Here is a 15,028-nt window from a genome sequence, read left to right as displayed (position 1 = left end):
TCTCTCTGAAATTTTGATTCTGCTTTAATTATAAAGAGGTGCTTTTCTAGAATTAAAATGTAGATGATTGTATCAAGCCCCTCATCACAATAACGAGATAACTTTGACAGTTATATAAATTGATTTTTTAAATGTTTCTTTTAAAGTACCTAATCCTAAAAATGTCTTCTATAGTCCATGTATCAAGATATTTGGTTAATACACAAATTATTTATGTAACCTAACATATGATGTAATACTCAAGGACTTTTGTAATTTTAAGACAAAATTATTTTTAATACTTTAAAAATAACTGTACTAAGTTACTGTTTAGCTTACATATACATTAAGAATTATTTACCTTTGATTTATAAGAAAAAATATTAAAGCAAAAAGTAAGTTTTTAGTGATTCATTTTCAGGATGACATCTGGCCTTTAACATTCTGACAAGCCTATTCCACACTCTTGCTGCTCGTGCTGGTTGGTTCCCCCAGCAGATCTCCCCTCAGCCTTGCTACTTGCAGTGCTTAACCAGCTTATGTCTGTGCTTCTCCTTTACCCTCCTATAGCCACTTTCTAGAAGGAATCCAATGTATTCTTGTATCCAGCTCTTCAGTTGTCTGTTTCTCACAGGGTATGCACTTTAAGGTTCAGGGCCTGGGGTTTATTCAACTTTGTCACTGTAACATCTGCTCCAGTGCCAGGCTCCAAAGTGCCCAATGTTAATGAAGCTAGTGCAGTGATCCTGGAGAGGGCAGGACCTGCAGGGCTGCAATGACTATCATGGCCAGAAGAGGGCAGTAGAGGGGTGCTGAATGGAGATAAGGGCTTCTCCAGAAGTCCTGTGGCAGAACCAACTCAACAGGGAACATTCAAAAGCTGGGAGATTACAGGTGGCTCAGAGATGGCCAAGGAATTCAAGGAGCCAAACTTAACTGTTACCTCCCCAGGAGGGTGGTAGGTTTCAGGGATCTGATGAGTGCCTAATATGGGTCTGGTGTTTTATAACTCCTGTTAGGTATCAGTGATATTTTACAACTGGGGAGACTGAGGAGTGGAGGTTAAATAACATGTAAGAAGCAGAGCTTAGCTGATACTGTGGCTCACACCTGTGGGGAGCCAAAGGCCCGTGGGATGTGACCAACTCAGCCTTCCACTAGAGGCTATATGATCAAACAGCAAACTGTTTATCATGAATGCAGGATGTGGGCAAACTCACATGGCCCTGCCACCAAAAGGTGTGCTGAGGGCCTCACTCCCTGGTACAGGGTTCCTTGAAGTTATCTATTGAGAAATCTAGCGCCTATTGTTCTAAGAATGCAGTCTTGCAAGCCTGCTGTGAATCAAGCTGCTGGCAGACAACCACCCCCCCACCCCCCCACCCCCACCTTGCTATCTCTTTTGCCTAATAAATACAGAGGGCTGTGTAAAGCTCAGGGCCCTTGTCCACTAGAGGCAAGGTGCTCCCTGACCCCTTCTTCCAAATATACTCTCTTGTCTTTTATTCTTGCGTTCGTTCCCCTTCATTTAGTCCAATAGGTCCGTGGCACACACCTATAATCCCAGCACTGGCTGAGGCAGGAGGATTGCTTGAGCTCAGGAGGTCAAGACCAGCCTGGGCAACATGGCATAACCTCGTCTCCAAAATACACAGAAACACACACACACACACAGTAGCCAGGCACAGTGGCATGTGCCTGTAGTCCCTGCTACTTGGGAGGCTGAGGTGAGATAATTGCTTGGGCCTGGGAGGCAGAGGTTGCAATCCAGCCTGGGCAACAGAGTGAGAGGCCCTGTCTCAAAAAAAAAAAAAAAAAAAAAAAAAAAAAAAAAAACCAGCCAGTAATCGTGGTTGCTATCGTCTGAGAGTTTGTGTCTCCTTCAAAATTCCTATGTTGAAACCTAATCTCCAGTGTGTATTAGAAGGTGTGGCCTTTGGGAGGTGATTAGGTCTTGGGATTCATGCCCTTCTCAAAGAGGCCCCAAAGAGCTGCCTCAACCTTTAAATGATTTGAGGACACAGTGAGGAAGCACCATTCTATGAACCAGAAAGTGGGCCCTCAGCAGAAGCCAAACCTGCCAGTGCCTTGATCTTGGACTTCCCAGCCTCCAGAACTGTGAGAAATAAATTCGTGTTGTTTATAAGCTACCCAGTGTGCAGAATGTTGTAGTAGCCCAAACGAACTAAGACACTGGCTAGCTCCATTGCTATAGCAAGCTCTGCATAAACAGCCTCTGCTTATTCTTATTTGGGTGGTCTTTACTTATTTCCACACTGCTAGTCTCTACTTGTCATAGATTATCCATCATACAGTCCTCAAAATATATGAAAAAGGGCATATGATATTAGTAATTCAGCGAAACTTTCTCAAAGGTCTATTTAAATTTGTTGCAACACAAAGATTCCAGCAGGTGTCAGATAAAAATGGCGAAGATTCATTCATGTGAAGACAGTGCACTTGACACTTAAGAGATGATTTAGCTCTCAAAATTCTGCTTGATCTATAGTTGGAAGGAAAGGCCTGGCCTAGCAAAGGAAATACAAATAGAAGCAAGGCCCACAAGGGATCCCTTATGCATTCGTACATCATAAGTATCACCAGGCTCATCATGATCACCAGGCACGACCATCAAAACGGCTTTGCAGCTAAAAGTGTTTACCCACAAAGTTCTTCATTGGCCACTGAAATGTTACTTCTTCTGTCAAGCAATGCCCCAGAACACAGATTTTACCAAATACTGGAATGTTTTTAATCTTATCACTATCCCTCTTTTTACATTTATTTTAAGATGGTCTCACTCTGTCATCCAGGCTGGAGTGCAGTGGCACAATCACGGCTAACTGCAGCCTCGACCTCCCAGGCTCAAGAAATTCTCCCATCTCAACCTTCCTAGTAGCTGAGGCAGAGGCACTACCATACCCAGCTAACTTTAAAATTATTTTTGTAGAGACAGGGTCTCATTATGTTGCCCAGGCTGGTCTCGAACACCTGGTCTCAAACGATCTCCTGCCTCAGCCTTCCAAAGTGCTGGGATTATAACCATGAGTCACTGCATCCACCTCTTTTTACTTTTATCCCATTTTACTTTCTACATCCTACCTTCAAAATTGCTTATCTAGTGATTATGCTCTTTAAAATTAAGCCTTAATAACCACAAATAGGTTTGTACACTTGCCAGATGACAGTATTCTTGTTTCATTACTCCATGTCTTTTCTAAACTCTGTTCTCTTTCCTTCTCCCAAGCTCCCTCTACCCCCACATCCCATCTTCCCAGATGATTCCGCCATGGGGACCTCTGGGCTGTACCTGTGCAAGGACTCACCTTCAATTCTCACCACTGCCCTAATCTGGACAGAGTTTTGTGACTGTGTCTAACATGACATTATTGTGGGGATTGAGGATGAAGCTGATATGCCTCTGAAGAGACTGGCCTGCTTGCTCATGAGGCAAGCATGTTAGACATGATGTATTAACATCTCAGAAGCCCCTGAAGCCATCGCTAGATTTTTTGGAGAAGATAACAGTTGCTATTTGTAATGCTAAACTCAGCTCAGGAAGAAAATGTAAAATTATATTCAACTTCTGCTTAAGAAGACCAAAAAATGTGTAAAAGAGTTTAAAAAGCCCTCTCTGGAAAATGTTTAAAATAAACTTTAAAAAAATTATAAAGAAGATTTAGTTATCCAGAAAATTCTCTTAGGTGAAAGGCAGAATTGGCTGACACTACACGTGTATTCAACCCACAAGTAAGTATCAATGTTCAATGGAATGTTTGTGGCATAATTGGGGATAACTAAGTCACTTAGTTGCCATGTTTTTCTTCTTTTGATGTTACCAGCTATATAGTAAAATAGCAGGAAGTCCCAAGTTACCAAAGCTCTAAGCTGCTACTTACTAACAAGGTCCATTGGTGATTCCTGTTTCACAAGCGAACGCAGCCCTTCAAGACTCCCTTGTAGCCAGGTACTGACACGCTGCATTTTTTCATCTCTTTCACACAGCTTGTCTGTTAGATTTTTCATGTCATGCAAGGTCTCTTCACCATTGTCCACCAAGATCTAAAGAAATGGCATTTTAGGGTGTGTCAATATAAATTGCAACAACATAAATAAATACACATTCTAAGAGGATCATGTCCAAAATAAAAATATTATATATGCAAAATTGGTATCAGTCATAAAAATAAGTGCATGTGTACACAGCCAATTCACGAAGTTCTGTAAATAATCTTGGAAAAATGGATTATCAAGTGAGAAGAATAATGGAATGCTCACTGAACTCAAATTTTTAAGTGGATAATGGTAACCATGGTGGTGGTAGCATAAAAAGCTAGTTTCACCCTCAGAGAAGCACAGAGCTGCAGAGGAGATTCAGCCTAACAAAAGGAGCTTTGGAATCAGGCAGGATCTGGGTTGTAAATTCCCATACGTTCACGAACTGTTTGGTCTTGGGCAAGTTACATAAACTCTCTGGGCCTCCACAGCTCCATGTGAAAAGGACACTTTAACGCTTTCCTAATCCAGTGTTTTAATACTTAAATGAGGATTTAGTTAACCAGAAACTTTAAATACTTCAAAAGTGGCAGAGCCAGGATTTTGACCCCAGCCTATCTGACTCTGAAGTGGGGAGGGTGCAGATGCTGCACTGGTAAAACATGAAGAGGTAAGGAGTCCAGAACTGACAACTTTGTCCTGAAACAAAATGTGTTCATTTGGGGCATGCAAAAAAAAAAAGTCTTTCCCACCTTAACTGAGTGGTAGAGTGGGAAGATAGTTTCCCAAAGAATTAAGATTTCATAGTGACGTTTGGTAAAAAAGGACACATTTTAGGGGGTGGTGGTCACAGTAGCATCTAGGACTGCAAGGGAGTAACAGAGTTAGCGTGAATTTCCACCCTGATGTGTGTGCATGCAGGTGCACACAGACATAAAAGCACACGCACTTATTAGGTAGGTTTTAGTTTTTGGAAATATGATATTTATATGGAGGCAACACACACACGCAAAACTCACCTTAACTGTGGTCTGAAATTCAGCCCACAAATCCTTATATTGTGCTAAAATAAAGATTTAAAAAATACAATGGTTACTGACACAATTTGAACATTTTAATAAAAGTGTTATTCATTTTTGTTTTTTCAAAAATTATTTTTATCTAAAAATGTCTACTTCCAAAATGACAGAATAAGTGAATTGGACTTGCCCTCCCACTGCAAACAAATAGAAGAAAGAAGCAAAACATGTGAATGAAATGTTTTCAGATGTTGAATGGGCCCCCCAGGACTGTGACACCTGGAAGAAGAGAAACAAAGGAGGTGGGTCCTGCAATCACCCAGCTTTCCACTGGGGGGCACTTTCCAGATCACGGCACTAGCACAGCGGGGTGGTCTTAACACAGACACAAAAAGATTAGCAAATTGAATCTAGCAATAGACAAGAACAATAAAAGCTTTTGAACAAGTGGGCTTTATGCTTAGAATGGGAGCTTGGTTTAAAAGTCAAACTCAATCAGCGCAACTTACCACACGAACACCATAAAGGAGTAACACTAGCTGAGCATCTCAGTGGCTGTCTGAGCAGCTGAGGCCAGTCATAAAAAGGCACTCTGTGCCCACATGACTGACCATCCCATAAGTAGCTTGGATACCCTATAAGTAGCTTGGACACCCCATAAGTAGCTTGGACACCCGAGCCTGGGTGAGCCTCCCTGGTTGGCAACACTTTGTATGTGGAGTCACACATTGTTGTTGGGGAAATTAAGTGCATCCCTGAGAAGGTTGCACCAGGTTTCCTCCATACTTTGCCCTCTGTGCCTTTTCCCTTTGCTGCTTTTACTCTGTATCTCTCACTGTAATAACAATAATCATAAGTATAACAATTTTTTAGTCCTGTGAATCATTTTAGCTAATCATTAAGCCTAAGGGTAGTCCTGGGATACCTGATACTGCGCTATAGTTGCACAATTTTTTTGAGATAAAGACCTAAATAAATGGAGATCTATACTATATGCTTGGATTAGAAAATACAATTTTATTAAAATGTCTTTTCTTCCAACATTGACTTATAGATTCAGCACAGACCCAATTAAGATCCCAGCAGGGGTGTGTGTGTGTGTGTGTGTATGTGTGTATAGATTAATTAGGTGATTCTAAAATGTATATGGAAATCAAAGAATTTAAAATAGTGAATGTAATTTTAAAAGACAAGCATACAGGTGCAGAATTCTATTACCCGATGTCCAGACTGCATATGAAGCTATAGTAATTAAGACAATGTGGTATTGGTATAAAGTTAGGCATTTAGAACAAAGGAACAAACCCATAAAATTGATTTTTGAAAAGTTGCTGGGGTAATACGATGGCAAAAGCATAGTCTTTTCAAAAATAGTACTGGAACAACTGGATGGGCACAAGAGAAAACAATGAAATTCAAGCCTTGCTTCACACCATATGAAAAAGCTCACTTGAAATGAATCAGAGATCTAGATATAAACACTAAAACTAAAAAAAAAGTACAAGAAAATCTTCAAGAGCTTGGGGTAGGCAAAAATGTTTTAGGCAGGAAACGAAAAGTACTAACCTTAAAAGACAAAATAGGTAGATGGGCTTCATTCGAATGAAAAATGTTTACTCCTTCTGAGACACCGTGAAGAAAATGAAAAGCCAAACTTCAGACTGAAAAAGGACTCATTTCCAGAAACTATAAAGATTTTAACTCGATAATAAGAAAACAATACAAAGCAAGGAGTAAAAGATTTGGACAGACATGTGACAGATTGTATTTACCAAAGATAGCCCCACAATATATTCCATTCCACAAGTTTTTTTCCCTGGCATGATGCTGACACTTCTTCCATCGAGAGGTGGTGGCTATGACCCCTCCCCTTGCACCTGAGTGACTGCCTCAACCATCAGCTTATTATGAAAGTAACACTGACTGAGGCTAGGTCATAAGACGCCATGAACTTCCACGTTGTTCTCTTGGGATGCTTTTGGAACCCAGCAGGCCAAACAGCTACGTGGAGTGGCCATGAGGAGGTGTTCTGGCCAATGGTCTCCCTCGAGATCCAGCTGAGAGCCAACATTAACCTCAGACACAGGAATGAGTAAGTCTTCAGATGATTTCAGTTCCCGGCTGCTGAATTACCCTCAACCTTCGAGTTGCCCTGGCTGATGCCATGCGGAGCAGACATTTAGCTGTCTTCAACAAGCTCTGATCAAATTGCCAATTTGTGAGCAAAGTAAATAATTTGTCTTCAGCTACTATGTTTGCAATATTTGTCACAAAAGATAATATTCAAATGGCCAAGAAACACATGAAAAAGTATACTCCACGTTAGTCATTAGAGAAGTACAAGTTACAATCACAATGAAATGCCATTACATACCTATTAAAATGACCAAAATATTAACAATTTAAAGCGTTTTGACCATTTTAAGTGTTCATGAGAATGTAGAGCAATGGGAACTCTTCTCCATTGTTAGTGGGATGAGACACTTAACAACCACTCTGGCAAATTTATCTGGCAGTTTCTTATAAAGTTAATCATACACTAACCATGTAGATTTCTTATCAAGTTAATCATACACTAATTGCTATATAACTCAGCAATTCCATTATAGGTATTTACCCAAGAGAAATGAAACCATGGCCATAAAAACACTTGTAAACAAATGCTCACAATAGCTTCATTCATAATTATCCCAAACTGGAAATAATCTAAATGTTTTTCGACTGGTGAATGAATGAACAAAATATGGTATATCTGTACAATGGGATTCTACCGTACAGCTATAAAAAGGATAAACTAATGAGACATGCAACAACTTGGATGAACCTTAAAACAATTTGCTGAGTGAAAGAAGCCAGGTATAAAAGTGTGCATACTCTGTCATTTCATTTGTATCTCATAATTAATGACAGAAAGCAGATCAATGGTTTCCAGGAACTAGAGAAGGGGTAGGTGATCAACAGCAAAGGGATACAGAGAAAATGTTGTAGTCATGAAAATGCTTTATAGCTTGCTTGTGGTGGTAGTGGTTACAATGGCATGTACATTTGTCAAAATTCACTAATCTAAAAATGGGTGCATTTTTTGTATGAAATCAATAAAATGGATTTAAATGAAGTGAAAACTTTATGTGTAAAGAGCACTGTAATGGTTAATATTGTCAACTTGATTGGACTGAAGAATGCAAAGTACTGTTCCTGGGTATGTCTGTGAGGGTGTTACCAAAAGAGATTCACATTTGAGTCAGTGGACTGGGAGAGGCAAACCCACTCTCAATCTGGGTGAGAACCATCTAATCAGCTGCCAGCACGGCTAGACTGGCTGAATCTTCCAGGCTTCCTCTTTCTCCTGTGCTAGATGCTTCCTGCCCTCGAACATTGGACTCCAAGTTCTTCAGCTTTTGGACTCTTGGACTTACACCAGTGATTTGTCAGGAGCTCTTGGGCCATTGGCCACAGACTGAAGGGGGCACTGTCGGCTTCCCTACTTGTCAGACTTTGGGACTTGGACTGATCCATCACTGGATTCCTTGCTCCTCAACTTGCAGATGACCTATCATGGGACTTTACCTTGCGATCATGTGAGTCAATTCTCCTTAATGAGCTCCCTTTCATATATACATATATCCTATTAGTTCTGTCCCACTAAGGAACCCTGACTAATACAAGCAGCCACACATTACTTACCCTCCTGAGCTATTAGTTGCCGAGACAAGTCATTTGAGGTGTGCATGAGGGCTTCTTGTCCTTTTCTGTATTTCTCTATGTTATTCTTCAAGTATAAAATGTACTGAAAATAAAAGCATGTTATTGCTTTTAGCAGTTTAGTTACCATAGATAAATTATCATGTAGTCATTCAGCAAACATGTATAAATTCCTCCTCTGTGTCACCCACCATTCTAGGTACAGGGGTAACAGTGGGGAATAAAATATACCTTGGTCAGGATTCCATCCTGGGAAAGGAGATAAAGAATTCTGCTTCCTATGAAGCATTTCGCTTCAGCACTTAAATAAACATGGCATTCTGAGTATAATTTTCCACAAAAAGAAATTAGAGGGTGTTCTGTCTGAATGCATTATGTCCACAACAAAAATGTTCCTTATGCAAAATGTGTGTGCGGTAGATGTCACAAAGCAGTAATGCTGCCAGACTGGAGTTCAGTGTAAGACCTCAGAGAGATGATTAATTGAGTTAGGAGACTGCATGGAATTACTTACTTAAGTCAGACGTTCACTGGGTTGGGTGCCAGTGGTGGCAGTAGTGACAGGTGACTTTGAGTATTAAAGTCATGGATTTCTGTTCTGATCACCCAATGCCCAGAAACTCTAAAGTCCCAGGAACTCTGAAAATGGGGCTTTGGGATATAAAACTGGTCCAGTTTCAAGAAAGAAACAAATACTATAAACTATCCATAAAAATCTTAGAAATTGTGTTCAGTGCTATAGATGAGGTAGACAAGGGACTGTTACATAGACTGTTTCTAGGCATGTATTATAGGGTCTACTCATGTATCTTTGATGTTGTGTCAGTCTTTTCATAGCTTGTTTTCTGGTATTATAGTAAACAAAAGTAAAAGCCACCTTAGGCCAACTGCAAGACCTCATTCTTGCCCCTCTTTGAACACAGGTCTGCAGACTTGCCTAGTTCAGCTGGACTCTTGTGCTTCTCCCAAACTCTCTGTTTTCTTTCAGTCTGTCTTTTCATCTCCTCTCCACAGCTCACTCCTTCAAAGTTGTTTTTCTCCAGGGTTCTGTTCACAGCCCCTGATCTTCTCACTCAACACACTGTCCCTGAAGAGACTCATCCAGCTCCCAGGTATAAATCCTGCCTCTATATTAATGATACCCAGTGAGAGTTCTCCTTTGAGCTCCTCACCTGGTGTGGCAAGGTGTCCTTGCTCTGGGGCACTGTATGTGTCTTGTTCAGATTGTTGCACTTAACATACTGAATTGTAATGATCTGTCTGTATGTGCATCTCTTCAGCCAGACCATGAGCTTCCAAAGGGCTGGGGCAGTATCTTACTTATCTCTGTATTCACTGTGTCTTGCCCAGTGCTTGGGACTCAGTGCATGTTTAGAGTAAAGAGATGCAACCAGCAAAACTGAGTGGTGAGTGAATAAGAAAACAGCACAGGGTCATTTGGTGACTAGCAGATGGAAACTGAATTAAAAAAAACAGGACCTTTGTAATCAGTCTTTCATCAACACATCCATCTGCTCACCCATTGCCAAAACAGCAATACAAATTCTAATTCGTTTAAGAAATAATCTATATCTTGATAGGAAGACAGTCTAGTGGAACAAATTGGTTTGATGGTATGTATCTAGGCTCTTTAGCAAAATTACTTATTTTTTTTTTTTTTTGAGATGGAGTCTCGCTTTGTCCTCCAAGCTGGAGTGCAGTGGCACGATCTCAGCTCACTGCAAGCTCCACCTCCCAGGTTCACGCCATTCTCCTGCCTCAGCCTCCCGAGTAGCTGGGACTACAGGCACCCACCACCGCGCCCGGCTAATTTTTTTTGTATTTTTAGTAGAGACAGGGTTTCACCGTGTTAGCCAGGATGGTCTCGATCTCCTGACCTCATGATCCGCCCGCCGTGGCCTCCCAAAGTGCTGGGATTACAGGCGTGAGTCACCGCACCCGGCTGCAAAATTACCTTTTCAAAGTACATTAGTACCTATTATGCCATTTTAGTTTATTAAAAAAGCATGAGTGGTGGGATAACTATTGCCATTTAACAGATGAAAAAAATTACCCAGTGAGGTTTAGGGATTTTCTTCATGCCATTGGACTAGTCACTGATTTTTTTCTAGCTATTAACACTTCTAAAAAAAATACAGCTTCAATTTACACATCTATAAAAGGGACATAATGTATTATCCACTTTTTAAGGTTACAGTCTTAAACATCAAATGAGACTGAATCCCTCTAATATTACAGGTATTGTGCAAAACACTTGGGGTACATTGATAACAGATCTTGACCATGAGGTCATTATGGATGACTGGAAAAAATGATTTTAGAAATTGTATTTCTTTTGCATTTTCAGTTTATAAAGAAGTGACATTGAACCTGTAAGTAGCAGCTATTCCCATTTTAAGAGGCCAAAACGAAGCTTACAAGTTCAGTGATCTGCCCAAAGTCACACAGTGTCACTGGTGAATGACAGACTCTAATCTATGTCTTTCAAACTAGAGAATATTACATAAAGTTTTGTTGTTATTGTTTTGTCACAGTATATAAAATGTAGGACTCTATGCACTTTAAAAATATGCTTTGAATGCAACAGTTCCGGGCATTAAAAATCAGTGTCTTATAAATATCTAATTATTAAATATAACATTTTAAAATGTTAAAACAAATAAATTTTAAGTATAAATAAGACTTCAATTGTACGGATTGGATGAACAAATTCCTCTGCTATAAAAAGAGCTATAATCAGTGTGAAATAGACAACCTACTTTTTAAAAAATGGGCAAAAGTCTTGAACAGTCACTTCACAAAAAAAGGATATCCAAGTGGCCAGCTACATAGAATAGGTACTTCAACAGTGATCAGGAAAACACAAATTAGTGGGGCACCACTGTACACCCATCAGAATGGTTAAATTGAAAAAGACAGTTTTGTGAGAGTATGGAGCAACTGGTGCTCTCATGCATTGCTGGTGGGAGTGGCAATTGGTGTAACTCCTTTGGGAGACTGGTGGTATGTACTAAAGTGGGAGATATGCATCCCTATAGCTCTACAATTCCACTTAAGATGTACACTCAGCAGAAATATGTATGCATGTTCACCAAAAAACATGAACTAGAATGTTCACAGCAATACTATTTGTAATAGCCAAACATTAGAAACTCTTTGAATACTCATCAATAGTCTAGTGTACAAATGCATTGTAGTCGTAGTCATATAATGGAATACTATACAGAACTAAGAATAACAAACTACACTCAACAATAAGGCTGAACCTCACAAACATAATGTTGAGCATAAGAACCTACACTGTATTGTTTTATACCTATAATGTTCCAAAACAGGGAAAACTAGTCTATGGTGTTAGCATGGTGGTACCCTTAGTGGGGCTGGTTAGTGACTAGAAGGGGCATAGAGGATATCTGGATACTGATAATGCTTTGTTACTTGATCTGGGTGCTGGTTACACAAGTGTGTTCATGGAGCTGTACACTTGCAATCTGGGTACTTTTCTGTGTGTACTTTAATCGCCATTAAAAATTTGTCAAGAGCTATTCTCTTCTCTCGTAACTATTACAGGTCTAGTCAATTAATCAAAGCCATCATGCAAAGCGTGGTGCTCTTAAACTTACTTCTTTTAATTTTGTATTTTCCAGGAGCAGAAGATCTGCTTTTTGGTCATTTATATAGAATTCATTTTCTAAGTTCTTTAGAGTTTCAAAATGATCTTTGGTTTTTTTGCTTTCTTGATCTCGTAATTGTTTTAATTCTTGTTTTATATCCTCCTGCTCAAACAGAAAACCCCAAATTATCTCTGAGTTCAAAGAGTAGGGCATGAGGGTATTATACTGCCTAGGTCACATTTGGAGCCAGATTCTAAATTAATTCCTGAAGCATCCAGCAGAGAATAGATATTTTTCCTTAGAAAAACCTATCAACCCCACATTTATTCATGGACTCTAGGAAGGGGGTCTGTGGACTTCAAGATAAGAACCCCAGACATTGAGACAACTTCACAAAATAAAATATACAGTCAGCCCTCTGTATCTGTGGGTTCTGCGTTTCTGGATTTAACTAAACATGAATGGAATATATTCACAAAAATAAAAAGAATAACATCAACAAATAATACAAATAAAAACAATACAGTATGACAACTACTTACATAACATTTACATTTTATTAGGTATTATCAGTAATCTAGAAATAATTTAAAGTATATTGGAGAATGTGGGTAGGTTATATGCAAATATTACACCACGTTATACAAGGGACTTGAGCATCTGTGGATTTTGATAGTCATGTTGGTCTTGGAACCTCCCCCATAGATATCCAGGGATGACTGTACCTTGATATATAAACAATCATTCGGCAAAAATAGAGAAGGGGAAATTTATTGAGGCTTTTAAAGGAGGACTTAATGTTTCTTGAAGAAAGAAGAAGATTACTTTATGAATTTTTCAGAATTCTCTATTGTTTTCTCTATTGAATTCTCTATTCAGTTCTCTGTTATTATACTATTATAAATTGCATGATATTTATTCATTGTATAATCATCACCAGCAGCATCTTATTAAGAAAATAGAACTGTATATATACTACACTTGTAATTTTCTCCTTCATATTTTCCTATATATTCCTTCATATTTTATAACATATTAAAAGTTACATTTTGAGGCCAGGCGTGGTAGCTCATGACTGTAATCCTGGCATTTTGGGAGGCCAAGGCAGGCAGATCACTTGAGGTCAGGAGTCCGAGACCAGCCTGGCCAACATGGTGAAACCCTGTTTCTACTGAAAAAGAAAAAAATGAGCCGGAAGTCGCTTGAACCCAGGAGGCAGAGGTTGCAGTGAGCCAAGATCCTGCCACTGCACTCCATCCTAGACAACAGAGTGAGACTCTGTCTTAAAAAAAAAACAAAAGTCACATTTTGATATCAATGCATCTCAAAGAATGTTTCCATTTTAATTAACCAACTCCACATGCACATGCTTATCACCAACTATTGATTATAAATTTTTAAAAGGCACTAAACATCTCTTTACCTGCTACTAGTTCATCCACTCCCCCACCACAACCTTTGTTTCACTCACCCTTAAAAAGCAGAATCAAGTTTCTAACTTATAAATAAGAAAACCAAGGTCCACTCAGTGACTGTTCCACAATTACATGTTAGTCGGTTATAGTTGCTCTTTCTCTTTCTCTATATACATATACACATAAGTATATATATACACATATGTACATAAGTATATGTATACAGGTGTATGTGTATACATATGCATATATATATGTATGCATGTGTTGTAACAAAGATTTTTAAACATTGAGATTGCACGGGTACATTTAACAAATGTGATTTCATGAAAACTTCAATGCCAGTTAAATATTACCATCTGTATATACCACTACTTTAATTTAAAAAAATGAATGAATGCATTGATCCTTTACCGTGTTGCTAATGTATCTTGAAAAATCCCTTGTAAACAGAAAAATATGATTGTTCAGCAAATCCTCCTCCTGTCTTTGTGCTATTAAAACAAAGAAAAAAAACCTCAAAAATTTAGTTTAAAAATATTAATCAAAGAAGTACCTAGTTTTAAAAGTCAAATTCTCTCACAAGGTTTATAACAAAACCCAGCTGTCAGGCACTCCACATTGCAATGTTTAGTCCCGTATGACTCCTCAGAAGCAAACATTTTTCACTCTTTTTAGTTGTTTCTTCTTCCATTTAGTTCAATTTTCATTAAAAATAGGCATATGTGCCTATTTTTATTTATCATTTTCAGGCATTTTCTATTTACTTAGTCCCATTCCCACATCCTTCTCCTACACCTACAACCTCTATATTTCCTCCCTAACCTTCCTATGAAGTTACAGTTTTTGTTTAAATAAATTGTAACTATTTAGATCATTATGGCAATAAGGATTATCCCCAATGAGCCAAATGGTATAATATAATTATATTTTCCTTTTAGTATAACATTTTATTTTTTCTTGGAGTTAAAGATTGCTTTATTAAAAAATTGCTCAGTATTTCATGTACATATAATTAATTCATACCAACATCTACAACAGAACTGTACCACCTTGCAAATTTTATTTCCCATATAGTCAAACACATTAACATATCAGTTTCATTTCTCCCCTCTCCCTCAGAACCTCCCTCTGAGATATGCCTTCTGGAATCTTTTCTTTCTTTGTGCTAGATTTGCAGTTGACTTCTTGGGACTTCCTTTTGCATTTTTCTTTTTCTTTTTTTAAAGGTTTTATTCAACCAGAACGCTCTGCATTATTCTTATGTTGGACCTCCTGTTTCCTAAATTTCTTATACTCTTTT

General features: G+C 38.8%; 1 protein-coding gene across 6 annotated transcripts in view; it reads right to left on the bottom strand.

The window, feature by feature from the left end:
* LOC105473636 (coiled-coil domain containing 175) overlaps positions 1-15,028 on the bottom strand; it is a 62,423-nt gene that overhangs the window by 2,187 nt on the left and 45,208 nt on the right. For 4 of the 6 annotated variants that reach the window (XR_982369.3, XM_011727501.3, XM_011727504.3 and 1 more), the window contains 5 exons: positions 14,140-14,219; positions 12,320-12,472; positions 8,679-8,781; positions 4,995-5,038; positions 3,879-4,041 (listed from right to left, as the gene is read on the bottom strand). Coding sequence is in view for 5 of the 6 variants with exons in the window: in XM_011727501.3 (XP_011725803.2) it covers positions 3,879-4,041; positions 4,995-5,038; positions 8,679-8,781; positions 12,320-12,472; positions 14,140-14,219 (543 nt within the window). In the remaining variant the exon portion in view is untranslated. The remainder of the gene's footprint in view (positions 1-3,878; positions 4,042-4,994; positions 5,039-8,678; positions 8,782-12,319; positions 12,473-14,139; positions 14,220-15,028) is intronic. The other 2 variants (XM_011727503.3, XM_011727506.3) reach the window with 2 other exon arrangements.

This window comes from Macaca nemestrina, chromosome 7, assembly GCF_043159975.1.
Source record: "Macaca nemestrina isolate mMacNem1 chromosome 7, mMacNem.hap1, whole genome shotgun sequence".
Classification (NCBI taxonomy): domain Eukaryota; kingdom Metazoa; phylum Chordata; class Mammalia; order Primates; family Cercopithecidae; genus Macaca; species Macaca nemestrina.
Note: the sequence above shows the minus strand (reverse complement) of the source record. Positions and strands in the feature narration are given on the sequence as shown.